General features: G+C 39.7%; 1 protein-coding gene across 4 annotated transcripts in view; it reads right to left on the bottom strand.

The window, feature by feature from the left end:
* The window catches only part of DYNC2H1 (dynein cytoplasmic 2 heavy chain 1), a 320,182-nt gene that overhangs the window by 61,917 nt on the left and 234,507 nt on the right, over positions 1–23,758 (bottom strand). For all 4 annotated transcript variants that reach the window (XM_066371476.1, XM_066371485.1, XM_066371494.1 and 1 more), the window contains one exon: positions 22,606–22,722. In XM_066371476.1, coding sequence (XP_066227573.1) covers positions 22,606–22,722 — 117 coding nt within the window. The remainder of the gene's footprint in view (positions 1–22,605; positions 22,723–23,758) is intronic.

The following is a 23,758-nucleotide window of genomic DNA, read 5'->3' as shown; positions in this document are numbered from 1 at the left end:
TCGGGCGCATGCGGGAGTCTGTCTGACTGTCTCTCCCCGTTTCCAGCTTCAGAAAAATACACACACACAAAAAAAACAAACAAACCACTGTTGTAACTATTTACTTAATGCTGACCACGTTAAGAAGTACAAGTAATTCACAAACCACAAATTTTGTTAATTTTATACTTTTTTTCAGAATAAAATAGAAAAATGACTTACTAGTGAGTAAAATGACAAATTTTATTAATTTTTTTCCTTTGACAGAAAAACTAAACAAAAATAACTGTTTCTGTCTTATGAATAAGATATTTAAGTGACCTGATAAAACTGTGATTAGGTCTCCTAGATTTCTGACTTTCAAAATTGATTAAAACAAAACAAAATAAAAAAACAAGAAGAAAAACGTTTTCAACCTGACCAGTGGTGGCACAGTGGATAAAGAAATCAACCCAGAACAGTGAAGTTGCTGGTTTGGAACCCTGAGGTCCCTGGCTATGGTGCAGGCATGGGGCCACTAGCTGGAGCAGGAAATCATGCACATGATCTCAAAAGTCACCAGTTTGAGCCCAAAGGTCACTACTATAAAACAAGTTCAAAGTCCCTGGCTTGAACAAGGAGATGCTGGCTCAGCTTGAGCCCGAGGTCCAACTTACAAGAAGCAATCATTGTACAACTTAAGTGAAAGCAACTATGAGTTGAGCTTCTCACTCCCTGTCTTCCCTCCTTTTCTCTTATCTCTTTCTCTCAAAAAAATAAAAAAAATAAAAATTCTAAAAAAAATTAGTAAGAAAAAACTTTTCAGAATTATAGAGCAAAAAATTGCTTAAGATTGGCTTTCAGAATATACTGATTAAGTGGACAAATAATGAAACTAATGAGTATTCTAAGAATAGGTTGAAAGAATCATGAAACTCATTTAACAAATACTCAAATCTGATGAAACAATATACACTCATCCACGTTCAGACACCAAACAAATATACATGAAATATTGTACATTGCAAGCACAATACATAACACTAAAAGTAACATTTATCCAGAGCTCACATATTAAACATTCATAAAAAATAACGATCATTATTATGCAGGGAAAGTAATTAATTTAAAACAAAAGTTTGATTACTATTTGATTGAAAAAGCTCTGCAAGTACAATGTAATTAGGATTCTAAGTGACCGAATATATAATATTAACATTCTTCTACAGACCCTCTTATCTAATTAGGATAAGCTTCTCAGTTAATTACATCTTTAAGACAAATATTAGAAAACTAACACTGTTCTTCCAAATTCATTGTTTAGTTATCAAAGGGATATCAAATTTCCAAAATATAAAAACACTGGATCAATTTCATCTTAATATTATGTTTAGAGTCTGCATTAATAAAGCTAATATTTACTGAGCACTTAACACAGGTTAGGCACATTTTTAAGTTCTCAGTATTAATCAATTTAGTCATTACAACCTATTATCACTATTTCACAGAGCAGGCAACTAGGCAAAGAGAGAGGAAACAGTGTGCAGTCAGATCTAGAAGTGGCAGAGTTGGAATTTCATAGTCCATACTTCACTACATTACTTGGCATTGAGAAAAAATGGTAAAATGTCTCGTTTCTGTCCTATTTTAATAAAGTTTATACTACCTTGCAATGCGGTTTTATAATAAACAATGGTTTTATTATATCAAAGTTATATTAAACTGAAAATTATATAAATACAGACATACAAATACACATCCCTAAGAAATGGCACTTGCTGTTCTAAATAGTACATTGATCCTGTCTTAGTAATGAAAGTGATTCTTACATTCAATTCAAAAATATATTTCATTTTAATTACTTCATTTTCATTATTTCCTTCAAACCCACCTATTTTTTGTCACCACAGGAAAACACTGTCTAGTTGCTCCCAGTTCCATGTCTACATTTTGCCCAAAGGAAGTTTAAACATATTTAGTGTGTACAAATTATAAATAAATACTCTTCTCTTTCAAGATGTGAGTTATGGCATACTCTTCCCACATCTATTGTCCTGCACTCAAGACAACTTCACTAAAACTAAACTAGTTTCTCTTATCTGTTTCTGTTACAGATTATGATAAAACTGGTTTATGATTCATGATGGCTGCCTATTAACCCAAAATGCATGAGTACTACTTCTTCATTCAGTTTCAAACAATTTGAACATAACATAAACCCATAAATCCAAATATTAGCTTCAAAAATTATAGAATACAAATTCTTTGTAAAATCAAACCTTCTGAAGGAGAAAGAGGGTAAATTTCCCCTTACACAATAAAGGCTTATGACACTAAATCTACTGAGCTTGTCTCCTCAATTCCCCTTCCTTGGCTTTATGAACAAGGTGAAAGGTTGGAAACCAACAGCTCAAATTTGAACAACAACTTAGTCGCTAACACCTTTTTCTAGTTTCTATTTGATGAACAAATGTATTTTGGCCCTTATCTGACTGTATATTACTTACTGTTTGATAGATATATGAATTTGCCAGAACTTCCAACTGCCCTTTGGTTGTTTTGCCTGGCTGCCTGACCTCACCCTTACTTACTGGACAATCGCCCCTGAGGCAGAAGAGTTCCAGAAAGCTGATCAACCTGCCCCAAGAAGGAGCATTCCAGAAAGCTGAAATCCTAAAACAGTAAAAGGGAACATACCAGACCTTCTGACTCAGTACCCCCTCAGGCTCTCCCACACCCTATAAAATCTGCCTCATAGTCTGTAACCAGTGCCCTTCTCCCCGGAGAAGTGCCCAGCAGGGTTCCTTTCTTCCTTTCAATAAAGCCTGTTACTCTGGTCTTTTCGGATTCCCATGGATTCCAACATTTGGTGCCAAAACCCAGGGTGGAGTACTAACTGCCTGGACAATCCCTCTTTGCTGTCCAAACTTTCAACCAGGGAAGGAATGGTCAGTGGCACCTCGTCCCGGGCTTACTCTCTGATTCTGTTTAGATGTGTAATTGTAGGTCGATTGGCTGGCGATCTGACCCTGTCCCGAACCCCTGCTGGACCAGAAAAGTAAAGAGTTTCTCCCTCTTCTTCCCCGGTTGGCCTCCAAATTTCTCTCTAAAAACACCCCTTCCTGGTCAGACGGTTTTGACTTTGGACCCCATATCTATGAGTGGTCTGCCTCTACTCCTTTATGGACTTTTAAGAAAGTCTAGGTGTGCCTAGCCAGATCCCTCTCCTATGTCCCAGGATCTCAGCCTTGGGGTGACGACCTCTTGTCTGAGACTCTTTCTACGAAGATTTTCTCCTCTTGGAACTATGACTGGAGGCGAGGATGCTTCTTTCCCTCACTAGTCTCCTCTACTGTGGGCTCCTCAGTCCAAACTGTCCAACCAGGCTCCCCACGGAACATGGGCTCCTCCCAATCTCAGGCCTCAGAGACTACTCCTCTACTCCTTCGGGACTCCTCTACTCCTTTGGGACTCACTCTACTCTCTGAGGTTCACAGTTTGGGAGGTTTCTACTCTGAGCGGCCTGCTTCTACAGACTCCCTCGAAAGTCTAGGCACCTAACCAGGTTGCTTTCTACTACTATTACAATATCCTAAGAGATCTTGACAATTTCTGCCACCAGATGGGGAGGGCATCAGAGATTCCTTACATGCAGGCTTTCTTCTCCTTTCACTCCTGTCCTTAATTTCCGTGCTGTTTGTTCTACACGGAGGCCGTTTTTGGCTAAAGAAACCTCACCTTAAACCTCCACTCCTAATCTTTCCTTCTCTGTGGACTTCCAACTTTCTCCCCTTCCTGCCTGACCCCGGGGGGCACCCCTCTCTTGGGACCCCCCTCTGGTCCCTCTGCAAATCTCTTCCACTTGAGTCTCTTCCCTCCAGAAAGCCTCCTCTCCTCCCTTCCCTCAATCCTGTTTCTTATTCACCTGTAAATACCATTTTCTCTTTCTCTTCCCCTGCTGGCCAGGGGCCCCTCCCTTCTCCACTGTGTTCTTAAACCCCTCCTACCTCCTTACAGACTGGTGGCTCTGTCTCTTTTTCTTCTTTGACCCATCCCACCCCCCCACACCGGTTTTGGCTGTATCTTACCCATCCTCCCACCCCTCTGGCTTCAGCTATATCTTACCCATTCCCCCTCCCCACTGGCTTCGGCTACAACTATGCCTTTCTCTCCCTCGTCCTCTCCCCTCCTCAGAGCTCTAAATCTTTTGACTCCTCTGACCATGTGACACCACTACCAGCACTTTAATCTCCTCTCCTCCTCCTGCAGATTCTGACCCTCCTTCTTTTCCCATCCAGCTGTGCACACTGTCCATCCGTTTGCTTGCTCTCATCCTCCCCTCTATGCTGACAACTCCCTTCCATCCAGAAAAGCTTAAAATAGCAGAGTTGTCTGTTGAGCAGTGTGAGTGAGTAATCTGTTTTTTCTCTGTCAGAAAATATCTCTAGTATATTTTAATTGAAACAAGTAAAGGGCGCTAATTTAAATTCCTTAATTTATAATTTGTATGTGAAGTCTTTGTTTAATGTGTAACTGTGTTTGTTTCTAAGGCCTTAAACCAATAATTACCCACCTCTTAAACCAGGCTTACTCATCCCCACAGACTCCCCCTGCAATACCCCCATACTTCCTGTTCAAAAACCTTCAGGGACCTATCGCTTTGTATAAGACTTACACCTAATCAATGAGGCAGTAACTCCCCTCCATCCAGTAATCCCTAATCTCTACAAGTTACTGTCACACTTTCCCTCAAACACCACTCACTTCACAATCCTAAACCTCAAGAATGCCTTCTTTACCATTCCTCTACATCCTGACTCTTACTTTCTGTTTGCCTTTACCTGGACACTAATGCAGCCCAGCAACTTACATGGACTGTCTTACCCCAAGGGTTCAAAAATAGCCCACACGTGTTTGGGCAGGCACTATCTCAAGATTTCTCAAGATTCAGCAACATGCAATCTCAAAACTAGTACTCTCTTACAATATGTAGATGACCTACTCCTCTGCAGCTCCTCCCTGCCTGCCTCAAGGAGACACACCTCCACCCTTCTTAACTTCCTCACTATGAAGTGATATTGTACCTTCTCTGCTAAGGCTCAACTTCACTCTTAGTCTGTAGTCTGGGGACCACCTTAACCCCTACCACCTTAGGTCTCACCCTAGACCAGGGGTCTCAAACTCGTGGCCCCGCCGAACAATTTTGTACTAATTTTTGTTTATTTTCAACTGCAGTGAGAAAAGTGTTGCATAACAGTTGCCTTTTGTAGACCTAGTGCGGCCTACAGAACGGCTGTGATCTTGCTCTGCGGCCCACATGCTGAGTTGAGTTTGAGACTCTTGCCCTAGACCGAACTCAGACCCTTTGCAGTCTCCAACCACTGCAAATCAAATCCTTTCTTTCCTCAGTCTAATAGGCTTCTTTAGACACTAGATTTCCAATTTTACTCTTTTAGACAAGCCCTTCAGTGAGATCTTCTGAGCATGGCTTTTAAGGTCTATAATGGCCAAGGAAGTAATGGAAAAGGCAAATAAGGTCCAAAAGAAATCAGGAAATACCAGCTTTTGGCATACGCTCTTAATGGCTCCAGCACCCTGAAGGGCTTCATAGGATTCCATCAGGGACCTACTTCAAGAGTGGAAAGAAAGGTCATTGAACTGAAGCCTGCCAGGCTTCCCAGTCCCACCAAGGGAAACATCTCTGCTGTGAAAAGAGGAACATGAGAAGGTAAGCTGCCCCCTTGCCCCATGGAGGGAGGGTTCAGTCTCTTCTAGCCCTGCTCCAGCTACCTGCAACCTGACCTTGCTCAGCATGCTGGGAATTGCCACTGAAGGCCCAAGGACATCATTCACGAGCCTAAGATATTTCTTCCAAGTAGCAGATAAACTGATCTCATTTCTTGTGAACACAAGGGCCATCTAGTATGCCTTGCCTGAATATTTGAATTTTATTTATCCCTCAAAGATCTCTATTGTGGGTATTGACAGTCTGATTTTGCTCCTTTATTTAATATATAGTATCTCCTGTATTCCTCTTGTCTCAATGCCCCATGCCTATTGTAGGCTGGGAACTTCTGCTAATTCCAGCTAGAAGTAGTGGTCACTAGGACTTAAACCCTAACTGCAAAGTATAGAAATGTAACCACCCTTTCCCTAAGTACTTGCAGGATTTACAGGTTACTCAGAAAACTGTTCAAAGACTGTGCAAGAGGTGCTTCCAGCATTATATCACCTAAAGACTGACTTTCACATGAACAGGTCCACACATCGTGATCCTGACAACTCCCACTGCTGCTAAAGTAGAAAAAACGGCATGCCTTACTCCAACCACAAACCGGAAGCTGGTTGGTCTACATATGGTGAATATATAAAAAACTAAGGACTCTTTTAATCAGGCTTTGGGAAAAGGGAATCTAGGGGTGGCTCTTTCCTCCACCCTGACCATCTGGAGCTCAGAAACAGAGAAATGAAACCAACCCCCTTGTCCATCAATTCTCTATTACCTCTCAGCCTGCCTCACCCAATCAGGGGCTTTCTATTTGTGTGGGACCAACACCTATATGTGTCTCCCTACTAATTGAACAGAAACCTGTACCCTACCTCACCCCAAATATCAACCTAATCCCACCTCATGAGCCTCTTCCAGTTCCTAGTACACTACCCATCAATCTAAGTATGAAACAACCTATACAGGTAATCCCTCTTCTTGTTGCTTTAAAAATTTCTATAAGAATAGGTCTAGGGGCAGGGGGACTGGCCACTTCCCTGTCTTATTCTCTCTTTCTCTCTCTCTCTGAAGCCCAATGAATTTGTAAAAAACAAACCGAGTCATGGAATCAGTGGTTTCGCACAAACTGGGTGTCTTGACTATTGCCTTTCATTGGTCCACTCACTCTCCTATTTATTTTTCTAGACTTTTGGACCCTGCCTCTTACATTTGTTCACTAGTTTCTTACAGGACCGCATGCAGACCTTTGCCAATCAGAAAATTGGAAAATTTTACCTAACTCTGCATACCAACCCTGAAACCTGCCCTCGCAAAACAGGAAAATCTGGAACCCTATAAATACACTGCTACTCCAAACAATGGTGGAAAAATCCCTTGTTCTCAATGCTAGCACCAATTATAGGACCAATCCTAATTTTGTGCCTAATATTAATGCTTGCCCCTTTCTTTATCAAGTTCCTGCAGGCTCAAATGAGAGAAATCTCCAGGGTTACCTATAACCAAATGCTTTTACAACCTCTACTCCAACTACCCCGGGGTGGGGGGGTTCACAAAGGAGGCCCCCAATAGGGATAACAGCAGGAAGTAGCTCCAGAAGATGGCCGGTCAGAGACAAACCTCCTTCCTGAACCCCATACCCTTTCCTTCCCCCCTCTTCTTTTCCTTTTTTATCATGCCATAGAGTTGAGAAATGCTAGATATATGAATTTACCAGAACTTCCAACTGCCCTTTGGTTGTTCCGCCTGACTGCCTGACCTCACCCTTACTTACTGGATAATCGCCCCTGAGGCAGAAAAGTTCCAGGAAGCTGGTCAACCACCCCAAGGAGGAGCGTTCCAGAAAGCTGAAATCCTAAAACCTTAAAAGAGAACATACCAGAACTTCTGACTCAGTATCCCCTCAGGTTCTCCCAAGCCCTATAAAATTCACTTCAAAATCTGTAACTCATGCCCTTCTCCCCGGAGAAGTACCCAGCAGGGTTCCTTTCTTCCTTTCAATAAAGCCTGTTACTCTGGTCTTTTTGGACTCCCATGGATTCCAACACTGATTTCTTAGGGGTTCCTATCTTGTTCATCCTATTATGAATAAAGAGTTAATTAATATTTCTGGGTTTTAACATAATTGACTCTTCAAATGATGTGGAGATGTTTACCTAAAATCCTAATCTTTACAAGTTACTCTTGTTGATCAATGTCAACCTATTAAATTTAATTTTCTAAACAAAAAAAATCTAGGTTTTACATAATATTGTATATATTTTTAGGAATTTCCAGTAATTTCCTATTGTTAATTTAACTAAACTGCAAACAGTCCACTTATATATATTTTTAGCTTACCAATCTAAAAATTCTAAAAGTTATATATATATATATATATATATATATATATATATATATATATATATATAGAGAGAGAGAGAGAGAGAGAGAGAGAGAGAGAGAGAACACTATCAATAATTACTTTGTTAAAAGTCACAAATCATTTCTGTCTTGAGTAGCAGGCATACCCCAGACAGAGACTCAGGCAGTACTATGATTTCTATTCATCCCTGAATAGGAGACACGGATTCTTGCCTGCAGTGCCTGTGAATGAAACTCTGACCTCTACCCCACTACTGCAGGAAAGAGTGGGTGTTCCTCCCTCTCTGCACCTGGCTCTACAGATTGTGGGGTGAAGTCCTATCCTGGAAGACACAGTGAAGTAGACGAGAACAGCACTGCAGAAGCTTTAGAAACCACACTGACAATGGAACCACGACCCACAGAAATGAACAAGAATGTGCATTCTGAACCTAACCAGGTTGACTATCTGCCAGAAAAGATTTAAATAGGCATCAAAATAGTAAAATACTCAAAATGTTCAACATACAGTCCAAAATTTCTCATACCAAGAACCAATAAAATCTCACCTTGAATAAAAAACAAACAAATAGATGCAAATATGACAAAAGCTAGAATTATTGAATAAGTATTGAAAACAGCTATCCTTAAAATGCTCCAATGAACAATTATAAAAGTGTTACAGCAAATATAAGTAATGAATTATTTACCTGACCTATAACAAAATCATCGAAACAAAACTCTTTTCCTCCTATGCTTCCTATATTCTTTATCTTGTCAGTGGATCCCTCTTGTTTTATTTAGCCCTTTTGCTCATAAATTTAAGTCTTAATTTCTTATGATCTATTCAAACTGTTAAATTCTGACTTTTTAAATATCAAGTATTTATCCTGAGATTCTTTACATATATTGTTAATAAGCATTAACATTATAAAAGGTTAATATTTAAGTAAAAGTTAACTATATATTTGACTTTCTTCAGCCATTATTTTTCCTTCCTTCCTTCTCTGTAAAGTTATCTAAAATAGCCAGGCATTTATATTTTTCTAATTAATGACATTTGCTTGCTTGCCTTAAGAGCTTCAAGGTTTTCATATGAAAACAAACTCCTGTTAAGGTGGAAGTCATACTGTTAACCCTCATGAGTTTTTGTCAGTATTTGGTTTCATGAAAATAAAACTTGGCTTAATTCTTTAGCATTTTCAACTACTTCCTCTACTACACCATTCCACTGGCCTACAAGCCCCTTTGTATTTCCCAACTTTAAGAAAAACATACCCCATATCTTGATCACCTTATTTCTCTACTCTCCTTTGTAGCACAGTTATAAAAAATAAATAAACACTCTATACATACTGTTTCTACTCTTCTTGCCTTATATTTTTAGTTTTACTTTCAAAATTAACTTCCAGTCTCATTCACTTAGACTTTGCTTGTCAAGGTCAAGGTCACCACGACTTATTCTGAAAATCCAATGACCAATTCTGTCTTTATTTTGCTTACCCTCTCAGAAGCAACTTGGCATCATTAACAATTTCATTCCTAATGAAAGGCTCTCCTGAAGGCCTCTATGATACACAGTCTTTAGTGTTCTTGCTGTGTTTGGCTTTTGGTTTTATTTCCCCTCAGTAATACTTTCATCACTCCTTTCCTGACAATAACACTAAGTGTTGGATTCCTCAGGGATCATTAGTGAGCCCTTTTCCTTTTTTCTCTCTTTAGATGATATAATGCTTTCCAATTACTTAAATGTTCCCAAGCTGCTAATCAGTTCCAAATTTATACCAGTCTAAATATCCTTTTTTAGCTCCACACTTTTGCATCCAGATATTAGATGTCTAATTAAACTTTTATAAAATTTTTTAAATTTTAATTTATTGTGTTTACATGGATTTAAGTGTCCCACTGAATATAATTCCCTCACCCCCCACCCATATCCCTTTTTATTCCCCCATTTTGTTCCACTCCCCCTAACTCCCTCCCCCCTTCCCTCTAGGATTTGCTGTCCTATTATCTGTATCTCTGGGCTATATATTTATATATACTTTTTATATCATTTCACTAACCCCTTTACCTTCTCTAACCCCATCCCCTTATCCCCCTTCCCTCTGACAGTTGTCCCCCTGCTCCCTGTGACCCCACTTCTGCCTCTATTCTGTTCCTCAGTTCTCTCTGTTCATTAGATTCCACATATAAGTGAGATCATATATTTGTTTTTCTCAACCAGGCTTATTTCACTTAGCATAATAAACTCCGGGTCCATCCTGTTGTCGTAACAGGTAAGATTTCCTTCCTTTTCACGGCCACATAGTATTCCATTGTGTATATTTACTACTGCTTTTTACTCCACTAGTCTACTGAGACACTTGGGCTGTTTCCAGATCTTGGCTATTATAAACAATGTTGCATTTCTTCTTTTGAATCAGTGATTTGGTATTCTTAGGATATATTCCTAAAAGTGGGATTGCTGGGTCAAAAGGCAGTTCCATTTTTAATTTTTTGAGGAAACTCCAACAGTTCTCCACAGTGGTTGCACATGTCTGCATTGCCTTTCCTCCACACCCTCGCCAGCACTTATTGTGTGTTGATTTGTTAATGAGGGGCATTCTGACAGGTGTAAAGTACAATCTCATTGGGGTTTTAATTCATATTTCTCTAACGATTAGTGATGTTGAACATTTTTTGATATACCTGTTGGTCATCTATATGTCCTCTTTGACAAAGTGCCTATTCAGTTCTTTTGCCCATTTTTAATTGGATTTTTTACCATCCTGGTGTTGAGTTTTAGAAGTTCTTTATAAATTTTGGTTATTAACCCCTTATCAGACATATTGGTGAATATGTTCTCCCGCTGTGTGGGTTGTCTTTTTATTTTGTTCATGGTGTCTTTTGCTGTGCAAAAGCTTTTTAGATTGATATATTACCATTTGTTCATCCTGTCCTTTATTTCACTTGCATGTAGAGATAAATCAGCAAAAATATTGCTATGAGAGATATCAGAGAGTTTACTGCCTATGTTTTCTTCCAAGATGCTTATGGTTTTGCGACTTGCATTTAAGTCTTTTATATCCTTTGAGTTTATTTTTGTGAATGGTGTAAGTTGGTGGCCTAGTTTCATTCTTTTGCATATACCTGTCCAATTTTCCCAACACCATTTATTAAGGAGACTGTCTTTATTGTAAGCTATTACTTTCTTTGTCAAATATCAATTGACCATAAAGGTGTGGGTTCATTTCTGGGTTCTCTGTTCTGTTCCATTGATCTGTATGCCTGTTCTTATGCCAGTACCAAGCTGTTTTGAATACAATGGTCTTGTAGTATAACTTGATCTCAGGAAGTGTGATATCTCCCACTTTATTCTTCATTTTCAAGATTGTTGAGGCTACTTGTGTTCTTTTTTAGTTTCAGATAAATTTTTGGAATATTTGTTTTATATCTTTGAAGTATGCCATTAGTATTTTAATAAGACTTGCATTGAATTTATAGATTGCTTTATCAGGGGTCGTCAAACTTTTTATAAAAACTGCCCACTTTTGCAGTGCTGGTAGACCTGGTCCCTACCGCCCACTAGTGGGCGTTCCAGCTTTCATGATGGGCCAATCGCGGCGCTGTTTGGTTGCACAGTAGGGACCAGGTTGACCAGCACTGCAAAAGTGGGCGGTTTTTATAAAAAGTTTGATGACCCCTGCGAGAGATTTTAATGATGTTTAGCTTTTCTATTCATGGACACGGTATATGTTTTCACTTGTTTGTATTTTCCTTGATTTCTTTTATCAATGTTTTATAATTTTCCAAGTACAAGTATTTTACCTCCCTGGTTAAATTTACTCCTAGGTACTTTATTTATTTATTTTTGTTGTTGCAATAATGAAGGGGATTGCTTCCTTAATTTCTCTTTCAGACCATTTATTGTTGGTATATAAAAATGCCACTGATTTTTAAATACTAATTTTATATTCTGCCAACTTGCTAAATTCCTTTATCAGGTCTATTAGTTTTTTGACTGAGACTTTAGGGTTTTCTATGTACAGTATTCTGTCATTTGCAAATAATGATAGTTTTATTTCTTCTTTTCCAATTTGGATGACTTTTATTTCTTCTTCTTGTCTGATTGCTGTGGCTAGGACTTCCAGAACTATGTTGAATAAGAGTAGTGAAAGGGGGTACCCCTACCTTGTTCCTGATCTTAAGGGGATTGCTTTTCATTTTTGCCCATTGATTATGATGTTGGCTGTGGGTATGTCATAGATGGCCTTTATCATGTTGAGGTATGTTCCCTATATTCCCACTTTGCTAAGAGGATTGATCATAAATGGATGTTGGATTTATCAAATGCTTTTTCTGCATCTATTGATATTATCATGTGGTTTTTATCCTTTCTTTTGTTTATTTGATGAATCACACTTATTGATTTGCAAATATTGTACCAGCCTTGCCTCCCCAGAATAAATCCCACTTATTCATGATGGCTTTTTTTTTTTTCATGTATTGCTGGAGCCGGTTTGCTATTACTTTGTTGAAAATTTTAGAATCTAAGGTCATCAGGGATATTGGCATATAGTTTTCTTTCTTTGTAGTGTCTTTACCTGGTTTTCGAGTAAGGATTATGCTTGCCTCATAAAAGGAGCTTGGAAATCTTCCCTCCTAATCAATTTTTTGAAATAGCTTGTAAAGGATAAGTGTTAGGTCTTCTTTGACTATGGTAAAATTTGCCCATGATCTCATCTGGCCCAGGCCTTTTGTTTGTTGGGAGTTTTTTGATAACTGTTTCAATTTTATTTGTTATAATCAGTCTGTTTAGGTTTTCTGATTCTTCCAGATTGAGTTTTGGAAGATTGTATGTTTCTAGGAATTTATCCATTTCACCTAGGTTGTCCAATTTTTTTTTTTTTTTTTTTTTGTATTTTTCTGAAGCTGGAAACAGGGAGAGACAGTCAGACAGACTCCCGCATGCGCCCGACCGGGATCCACCCGGCACGCCCACCAGGGGTGATGCTCTGCCCACCAGGGGGCGATGCTCTGCCCCTCCGGGGCGTCGCTCTGCCGTGACCAGAGCCACTCTAGCGCCTGGGGCAGAGGCCAAGGAGCCATCCCCAGCGCCCAGGCCATCTTTGCTCCAATGGAGCCTTGGCTGCGGGAGGGGAAGAGAGAGAGACAGAGAAGAAGGAGGGGAGGGGGTGGAGAAGCAAATGGGCGCCCTGGCCAGGAATCAAACCCGGGACTTCTGCATGCCAGGCCGACGCTCTACCGCTGAGCCAACTGGCCAGGGCCTAGGTTGTCCAATTTTTTGGCATATAAATCTTCATAGTATTTTCTTACAATCCTTTGTATTTCTGCATTGTCAGTTGTTACTTTTCTACTCTCATTTCTCATTTAATTTATTTGAGTCCTCTCTCTTTTTTTCTTGATGAGTCTAGTTAAAGGTTCATCAATCTTGTTTACCTTTTCAAAGAACCAGTTCTTGGTTTCATTGATCTTCTGTATTATGTTTTTAGCCTCTATGTCATTTATTTCTGCTGTGATCTTTATTATTCACTTCCTTCTACTGCCTCTGGCTTTATTTGTTGTTCTTTTAATAGTTCTTTTAGATGCAGTGTTAAGTTGTTTATTTGAGCTTTGTCTTGCTTCTGAAGGTATGCCTGTAATGCTAGGAACTTCTCTCGCAGGACTGTTTTTGCTGTGTCCCATAAATTTTGAGCTGCTGTATGTTCATTTTCATTTGTTTCAAGGAAATTTTTTATTTCTTCCATGATCTTGTTATTAACCCATTTGTTATTTAATAACATGCTATTAAGCCTCCAAGTGTTTGAATATTCTTTAGTTTTTCTATTGTAGTTGATTTCTAATTTTGTGCCATTGTGATCAGAGAAGATGCTTAATATGATTTCAATCTTCTTAAATTTATTTTTTTATTTTTAAAATAAAAACAATCTGACAGCATTTATTGTCATATGGTTATAATAAAGGGATCATCAAACAATATAAATGTTTTATTTTTAATTAATTTTTATTAATTCTAATTTATTGTGTTAACATGGATTCAAGTGTCCCACTGAATATAACACCCTCAACTCTCTTCCCTATGTCCCTATTTATACCCCTTTTGCCCCCTCCCCCTAACTCCTACCCCCCTTCCCTCTGGGATTTGCTGTCCTGTTATCTATATCTCTGTGTTACTTATATATAATTTCACTAATCCGCTCACCTTCTCTGATCCCATCCCCTCATCCCCCTTCCCTCTGACAGCTGTCAGTCTGCTCACTCTGACTCCACCTTTATTTTGTCCCTCAGTTCACTCTGTTCCTTAGAATCCACATATAAGTGAGATCATATGATATTTGTCTTTCTCTGCCTAGTTTATTTCACTTAGCATAATAGTCTCCAGGTCCATCCATGCCATTGCAAATGGTAACATATCCTTCTTTTTCCCGGCTGTGTAGTATTCTATTGTGTATAGGTACCACTGCTTTCTAATCCACTCATCCACTGACAGACAATTGGGCTGTATCCAGATCTTGGCTATTGTAAACAGTGCTGCAATAAATATGGGGGTGCATATCTTCTTTTTTCTTTTTTTTTTTTTTGTATTTTTCTGAAGTTGGAACGGGGAGGCAGTCAGACAGACTTCCGCATGCGCCTGACCGGGATCCACTTGGCATGCCCACAAGGGGCGATGCTCTGCCCATCTGGGGCGTTGCTCTGTTGCAACCAGAGCCATTCTAGTGTCTGAGGCAGAGGCCATAGAGCCATCCCCAGCGCCCGGGCCAACTTTGCTCCAATGGAACCTTTGTTCCGGGAGGGGGAGAGAAAGAGACAGAGAGAGACAGAGAGAGAGAGACAGAGAGGGGGAGGGGTGGAGCAGATGGACGCTTCTCCTGTGTGCCCTAGCTGGGAATTGAACCCGGGACTCCTGCATGCCAGGCCGATGTTCTACCACTGACCCAACTGGCCAAGGCAGTGCATATCTTCTTTTGAATCCGTGATTTGTTATTCTTAGGATATATTCCTAATAGTGGGATAGCTGGGTCAAAAGGCAGCTACATTTTTAAATTTTTTTGAGGAAATGCCATACTGTTTTTCACAGTGGCTGCACAAGTCTGCATTCCCACCAGCAGTGCAGGAGGGTTCCCTTTTCTCCATACCATCAGTAGCACTTATTGTGTGTTGATGTGTTAATGAGCGCCATTCTTTCAGGTGTGAAGTGGTATCTCATTGTGGTTTTAATTTGCATTTCCTGATGATTAGTGATGTTGAACATTTTTTCATATGTCTATTGGCCATCTGTATGTCCTCTATGATAATTGTCTGTTCAGTTCTTTTGGCCATTTTTTAATTGGATTCTTTACCTTCCTGGTGTTGAGTTTTAGAAGTTCTTTATAAATTTTGGTTATCAACCCCTTATCAGTCATATTGTCGAATATGTTCTCCCACTGTGTGATTTCTGTTTTTATTCTATTCATACTGTGTTTAGCTGTGCAAAAGCTTTTTAATTTGATATAGTCCCATTTGTTTATCTGTTTTTTTATTTCACTTGCCCGTAGAGATAAATCAGCAAATAAATTGCTATGAGACATGTTAGAGAGCTTATTGCCTATGTTTTCATCTAAGATGCTAATGGTTTCACAACTTACATTTAATTCTTTTATCCATTTTGAGTTTATTTTTGTGACTGGTGTATGTTGGTGGTCTAGTTTCCTTTTTTTGTATGTACCTGTCCAATTTTCCCAACACTATTTATTAAAGAGACTATCTTTACTCCATTGTATGCTCTTACCTCCTTTGTCTAATATTTCTTAAATTACTTGAGACTCATTTTGTGTCCCAATATGTCGTCTATCCTACAGAATGTACCATGAGCACTTGAAAAGTATGTATATTCTGCTGCTCTGGGGTGAATGGTTCTGAAGATATCTATTAAATCTAGTTGATCTAGTGTGTCATTTAAGGCTGCTGTTTCTTTGTTAATTTTCTGTCTGGAGAATCTACCCATTGAAGTCAGTAGGATATTAAAATCCCCTACTATTAAGAGTATTGCTGTTAATCTCGTCCTTTATGTCCATCAAAATCTGCTTAATATTATATATTTAGGTATTCCTATATTAGGTGCATAGATATTTACAATGGTTATATCCTCCTGTTGGATTGCTCCCTTTATCTTTATGTAGTGAACTTCTTTATGCCTTTGTTTTAAAGTCTATTGTGTCAGATATAAGTATTGCTATCTCAGCTTTTTTTTTTCATTTCCATTGGCATGAAATACTTTTTCCTATCCATTCAGTTTCAGTCTATGTGTATCTTTTGTTCTGAGGTGGGTCTCTCATAGACAGAATATGTATGGGCTCTGTTTTCTTATCCACATAGCTATCCTATGTCTTTTGATTGGAGCAATTAATCCATTTACATTTAAGGTTATTATTGATACATAGTTGTTTATTGCCATTTTATTCTTTAAATTTACAATCCTCTTTTACTCGATTTTTTTTCCTTTGCTCTTTTTACAGCAGTACTTTTTTTTCCTTTGCTCTTTTTCCTTTACTCCTTAACATTTTTTGCAGTACTTGTTTGGTTGTAATGAATTCCTTGAGTTTTTTTTCTCTGGGAAGCCTTTTATTTCTCCTTCAATTTTAAATGATAACCTTGTTGGATAAAGAAGTCTTGGTTGTAGGTTCTTGCTTTGCATCACTTTGAATATTTCTTGCCAGTACCTTCTGGCCTCAAGTGTTTCTGTTGAGAAGTCTAATGTCAACCTTATGGGGGCTTCTCTGTAGGTAATTGACTGCTTTTCTCTTGCAGCTTTTAGTATTCTTCTTGTCTCTTAACTTTGGCACTTTAATTATGATGTGTCTTGGTGTAGACCTTCGAGTCCTATTTAGTAGGACTCTCTGTGCTTCTTGAACTTGTGTGACTTTTTCCTTCATCAATTTAGAGAAGTTTTCAGCTGTGATTTTTTTCAAATAGGTCTCTCTATCCCCTGTTCTCTTCTCCTTCATGAACCATATGATGCGAATGTTGTTTCTCTTCATGTTGTCACAGAGTTCTCTTAGAGTTTCCTCAGACTTTTGGAGTCTGTTTGCTTTTTGCTGTTCTGTTTCCAAGCCTTTGTTTTTTTTTTATCCTCTAACTTGCTGATTCGATCCTCAGCTTCATCCATCCTGTTTTTAATTCCTTCCATTGTGATCTTCATTTCTGATATTGTATTTGCCATTTCTGGCTGATCCTTTTTTATTATTTCAATGTCCTTTTTTATACTTGCTATATCTTTATTTAGGTGCTCATTATGTCTATCCATTATTGCTCTATGATCCTTGAGCATCCTAAAAATCATTGTTTTAAACTCTGCATCTGGTAGTTTGGTTACTTCCATCTCATTCAGTTCTTTTTCTGGGGATTTCTCTTGTTGATTCCTTTGGGTCACATTTCTGTGTCTGCCCATTTTGTCTGTGTATTAGGTAGTGCTATCTGACTTTGAAATTTTTGTGGGGTCTTTATGAAGAAGATGGGCTGGGTGGTACTGTCCTCCAGGCCATTTGTTTTCCTTGTTCTAGGAATGCTTCTTGAGGGTATTATTTTTGCCCTTGTTGTATGTATGAGATGCAGCTGGTCCTTTCATGGACCAACTTCAGGCTGACTGGCTCTAAGGGTCAACCTTGATCATGTGTATTACACACCATGCAATGTCTGTCCTGTTGGGCATATTTATTCTCCACAGTGTCTGGTGCCTGCTAGACTCCACCTTTGGGTGTGCTGCTTGTGCAGGTAGCTGAGTCTAGCAGCTGAGACCCAGAGGTTGTGGTGCTGTCTGCCACCCACTATCAGTAGTGTTGGCTTTAGTTCTTCTTGTGTTGGCATCAGCTATTGTTTGTAACCCACTCCACACTACCAGTCTGAATCTACTGCACTTTTTGCTGTATGTGTCTGTGTTTTCTATGCCTGGGTACTGTGGGAGGGGCCAACCTTTATATAAGGATCAGTTACTTCCTGGTTAGAGATGACAGTAGCTCTGTAAAATCCTCAAGCTCTGTAAGACTTGTCTCCACTTTTCAGCTGCTCTTCCTCCTCTTGCAGCTGCCTGGTCTTCCCACAGAGTTTTCTATAGTAAGACTGTAGTGTGGGCTCAGATTGGCTTCACCCCACCCACTGCTCTACAGGTTGCACGCTAGGTGGGTTAGGGCAGCTGAGGTTGTGAATACATTTGTGGGACCCCACTTCAAGCTCTCTTGGTCAAGAGCTCAGTACAGGGAATGTAGGCCCTGCTCCAGAGCTTGATCCCTCAGCCACGGCTAGATACTCAAATTTTATTTCTCCCCAACAAGGTGAGCAGCAGGTTCAGACTGAGTGTGCCCGAAATTTTCCTCTGCAGAAGTTCTTTCATCTGGTAAGACCCTGGTTTTAGGAGAAAAGACTGAGAGAGTCCTCTTCTGGGTCTGACAATGCCCCTCCCAAAGGTGGCCAAACCCCTCAACCAGATCCAATAATAGATTCCCAGGAACCTACATGTTAAATGTCCATCCTCCAAACCTCTATGAATCTAGCCTAGAATGACATAATATCCAGAACCTAGGCTGGCTGACACTGAAGATCCATCCTATCCAATGCATATGAGCTGCTGTTGGGCAGATAAAATATAATATTATGCTAACTTTGTTAAAGATGGCGCTGCCCGTCTTTAACGTCACCCAGGTGATATTAATGTGTGTTCGGGGCAGGCTGTGGGCAGGCAGGATCCTTGTAGCCTGGGCTTGGTTTTAGGACTAAGCCTTTCCCATCCTTTTTGATGTGGGGTGGCACAATCCCATCATGCCTCAGATAAGTGACTTTGTATTAAAGACTTCTCTATTTTGTATATTGGATTAAAAGTTTTGATTTCTACACTATAAAATGGGGGCAGAACGGGAGCTTGCTCTCTTGGTTCCTGAGATTAGCATTAGAGAGCAGAGAAAGGCCACGTGGAAGAGGCCAGGAGAAGCAGCCAAGATGGTGGAGTGCTGAGGGAAAAGCCAGTTTGTGCAGAATTTGTGCAGGGAGAAGGAAGGAGATAGGGAACAGAGGTAAAAACGTCTGGTGAGCTAGAAACCTTTGATTCTAGGAAACTTGGATAAGTTAGTAGCTTTGTGAGCACTGAATGAGTGGGTTTTGGAGCCCAGTGTGTGTTTTTACATGCCCACTGGGTGCAAGCTAGGATTACAGATGATGGCCCATCAGCTTTTGGCTCCATTGTTTCTTTACCGACTGTCTGAATCCAATGTGAACCTGTATGGGCCATGCAGCTCTGATGGTGGCCGTGGCCACTGGCTTTAGAGCTGCTATGCCAGTGCTCATCACAGAGAACAGAGCTCGTCTCAGCTGGGCCAGATGTAAGGAGCTTTTCCTTAGGATACCACTCTAGTAAGGGTTGTTAGATCCTGAACCAATGGTTTCCCCAGCTGGGCACTGGATGTGTCAGCCCCGGCCTCCCTAGCAGGAATCCAATGCAGACCAGTGGGTGGCCATGACTGGCCCTCAGGAACATTCTTGGAGCTATAAGCAATCCAGAGTTTGTGGCTGCCTCTGCTATGCCCAGGTGTACATGGAAATCCCAAGCTGCACTCCTAGGCTGGCTTTTACCCACACTGGGCCTGGGTGAAAGTCTGATCAAATGGCCAAGTTTCCCTGAGTCTTGCTTCCTGCAGTCTGTGTCTGCTGGCTCCTTGCTGGGCTCAGCTGTTAAACAAACATCTGCCAGAGTCTAGCCTGCAGCAATTCACGGATTGGGAAGGGTGGTGGGTGTGGCTCTGCCTCTTGGCCTCAGGTGTCAGTCTGTACAGACTCTTTTCACAGATCTCAAAGGGTGTGGCCCCAGGAGTTTGGTGGGTGTGGCCTGGGACCCAGAGGTGTGGTCTGCCCATGCACAGTCTCAACTGAGTCTCCTATGAGGTAGAAGGACCAGTCTTAGACTCAGGAACATGGGGGGCGGGGTAGGTTCTAGCCTCAACACCAGGAAACTGAGTCACTGATGTGCCCCTGCCTTGTGGTTTCTCAGCACAACCCAGTCGCCATGACTGGAGCAAGAGAGACTCCCAAGGGCAGAGCAGTTGCTTCTCCCCAGGCTGATGCCACTCAGAGGGGACTGCTCCACCCAAGAAAGATGCCCACTGCAGTACTGGAGAATGACTTAGCACAGGGGTTCTGGTGGCCGTCCCTCACAGTGTCTCTACCTGGGCCTCCAACTACACTACCCTCCTCACACAACTCTAGTCCTCTCAGCTCTCCCCTGCCAGAGCCCCGGGTAAGTGACTGTGAATGAGGTTTTCTGCATGGGCCCTTTAAGACAGAGCCTGCATCTGAGAGCTCTTTTTCTTACTCACAGACAGAAACCTGGCTCTTTTCACAGCTAAATGCTGTCTGGGCACCTCTTCTAGGCTCTTGGGCTCTAGGCTGGGGCTCCGGACCTGGGACTGAGCACCCACACCTCTCAGGGCAACCCACCCCACATTGAGAGTCCCTCCAGACCCTGGGCTGTCCCTCACTCCTGGGAGCAGGGCAGCCCTTACCACATCCGCCCTTCCTACCAGTCTCAGTGTGGCTTCTTATGTGATCCCTGGTTCTGGACTCCTTTTCCTTTAGTCCAAAGTTGGTTTTTCAAGATGATTGTTCTTAAATTAAGTTGTAATCCAATTTGGTCCTGGGAGGTATCAGTTGTAATGTCCGCCTACTCCATTGTCATCTTTGTTTCCTCTAAAATTAAATTTCCAATACTCCACACCTACCCTTTCAGAACTCGTACTCCCTCAGTTTTCCCGGTTTCAGTAAATGGGGCCACCTCCACTTAATCATTCAATACATAACTTTGTTTAATCCCCACATCCAAATCCATGTTTAGATTCTTTCAGTCATACTTCCAATGGTGTCTTGCATGCACCCACTTTTCTCCTTCTGCCCTACCATCCTATTCTGAGCCACCAGCAACTCTTTCCTGGACTACTGCAAGGACTTACCAATTGTTCTCCTTACTTCCTATTCCATCTTACTCCAAACTAATGTCTACACAAGAGCCAGACAGAGCTTCTGAAATTATAAACAGGACCATGGCAACTCAAAACATAAGGCTCTCTTATGGTTTCCTATTGCACTTAATAAAATAAAAAACTCCACTCTCTTATCTCATTCCACACTATCCTTTAGTCTCTATACTCCATTCCAACAGATTTCTTTCAAGTATATTCAATGTGCCAAGCTTTTTTCTCTTGAGGAATCTGTGCATGGTGTCCTCTCTGCTTGGCATGTCCTCCCCTTCAGCTCTGTCTGGTCAGCATCTCCTCATTGCTCAGATTCAATTCCACCTCTCAAGCACACTCTGCTCTACCTATCCAGTCCAAAGTGGGTCTTCCCTCGTTTTCTTTATAACAGCATCTGTCCTTTCCTTCCACAGCACTTGAAATAATTTTTAATCACATATTTATATCCTCATTTGCTTAATTTTAAAAATATCTCTTTTACAAACTAACTGTAACTCTACGGGTAGGTACCATGACTCTTCTGCCTACAACACAGTCCCTAGCATAAAACCACTGATACTAGGTAGTCAGTTAAAATAATTTGAATGAAAGATGGAAAAATATATAATTATACAAATAATAAAGAAATTTGCTTTAAAAAGGTGTAAATGAAGTAGTGGTCACAGATTATAAATCCTTGTACCTTCAATAAAAGTAAAATGAATAGTTAACAGAGAATGCTCACTTCTGCCAAATACATATAAAGGCTTTATATACATGACCACATTTAATCCCATGAGACTCCAATGAGGCAAATACTACTATTTTACCCATTTTAAAAGCAAAAGAACTAAGGCACAGAGAAGTTGATTAATTTTTCCTAAATTACATAGCTAGCACTTAATAGAAGTAGAATTTGAACCCAGCAGTCTGGCTCTAGAAGCCACATTCTTATACTATGTTAGTCAATGTATATTTGTAAATATTTAGTTATTAATTTAAAAATAAGCAAAGTTTGGTTTTAAAAAAGAGAGGGTAAAGAATGATAACTTCAATATGCACTGGTATGAAGAAAGAAAATGAAGGCTATGACTTCATAGTTAGAATCTGACATAGAGTATTTTTATAATATTAAAAAACATGAATTATTTATATTTTTAATTCCAGAGAATAAGTCCTTATTCAATAGAAACAGCAATCATAATGCCCTAATGGCTTTGCTAGTGAGCAAGCAACTATTCTATAATCTACAATATGAAAACAAGTTGAATCCAGTTGATAAATTGTTTTTCTTTCATATTTTGATTCCACAGAAACATTTTACCTTTAGTAATAATAGTCACTGCATTACAGAAAGAAGAGAAAGTAGGCAAGCTTGAGCAAAATATATAGCAGGTATAGAAGATGACACAGCACCTGACCAGGAAAAGACAAATAGCCCGGAGCCACTGCTTCTGGGGCTGATCTACGTCTATCACTGTTATTTCCTCCATCTCATTCCAGATGGAATATTCAGCAGAGATATTCAATGCAAAATTTTCCAACATGAAAAATTTGTAGATACAGCTGGGGAGAAAATGATCAGAAGGATACACCACTACTAACCTGGTTTAGTTTCTTCCAGAGATTGAGGACAGGAGAAAGTTCATTAGACCAGATTTCTCTATCAAATTTGCAACCGGCTGTTACTGATCTGCCCAAGATCCTCAATTGTGAAATAACCTGAATGAACAAAATAATAAGTTTGTAATAAATAAAAATTACTTCAAACAGAAATAGCACTAAAACAGCCAAATTTATTTTATAAAAATATAAACAAGTTTTAATCCTATGATCTCTGTTCAGCTGGTTTAACAGCTTACTAGTTTAACAATTAAAAACAAAAGAAGCTAAAAACAGTATGGAAGCTCCCCAAAAAATTAAGAACAGAGTGTCCAAATGACTCAGCAATCCCTCTTCTGGGTATCCACCCCCCAAATTTGAAAACGTTTATTTGCAAAGACATATATACTTTTATGATCACTGCAGCCTTATTGATCATAGTCAGGACATGGAAATAACCTTAGTGTCCTTTGATAGAGGATTGGACAAGCAAGACGTAATTAGTACATATATACTACAGAATACTACTTATGCATAAGAAAAAAATCATATAATGACATCTGCATCAATATGGATGGATCTGAAGAATATCAGTTAAAACAAGGCAAGGATAACAGTATTCCCCATTTAGGGTTTTCAATTGGTAACTTCCTTGCTATCACCTTTTTTATCATTATAATCAAAATCTACTCACATTTTCTTTTCTACAATAGTGTTTAACAACTTCCATTTCAATAACATAAGTAAACCTTTTTAATTCTTGCTAAGAATAATCCAGAATATTACCAAGCATGCTAAATATACTATTATAGATATTGAGGTATGTGTAAAAATCAGTGTGGTATCCACTGATGTTTTTCATAAATATGTCAACTAAATATTAAAATTGTGTCAACTTATTGCTTATCTGATGCAAACAAAATAAATCCAAACTCCAGGAATATGTTTTCCTCAACTAGCATTTTAACATCAACACTTGCAGCATGTTGACTTCTTTTCTGCTTCATTTGTTAAGAGGTGGTGTTTTCCTTTTTAACAGATTGGACTATATTTCATATTTTGTTGGGTTCTTGTATTACTAAAGTTTGTAATAAAATAAGGGCCATAAATCTTTCAAAATGAATGTACTACTTAACTGCTGAAAATCCACAATCAT

Source organism: Saccopteryx leptura, chromosome 1 (genome assembly GCF_036850995.1).
Source record: "Saccopteryx leptura isolate mSacLep1 chromosome 1, mSacLep1_pri_phased_curated, whole genome shotgun sequence".
NCBI lineage: Eukaryota > Metazoa > Chordata > Mammalia > Chiroptera > Emballonuridae > Saccopteryx > Saccopteryx leptura.
Note: the sequence above shows the minus strand (reverse complement) of the source record. Positions and strands in the feature narration are given on the sequence as shown.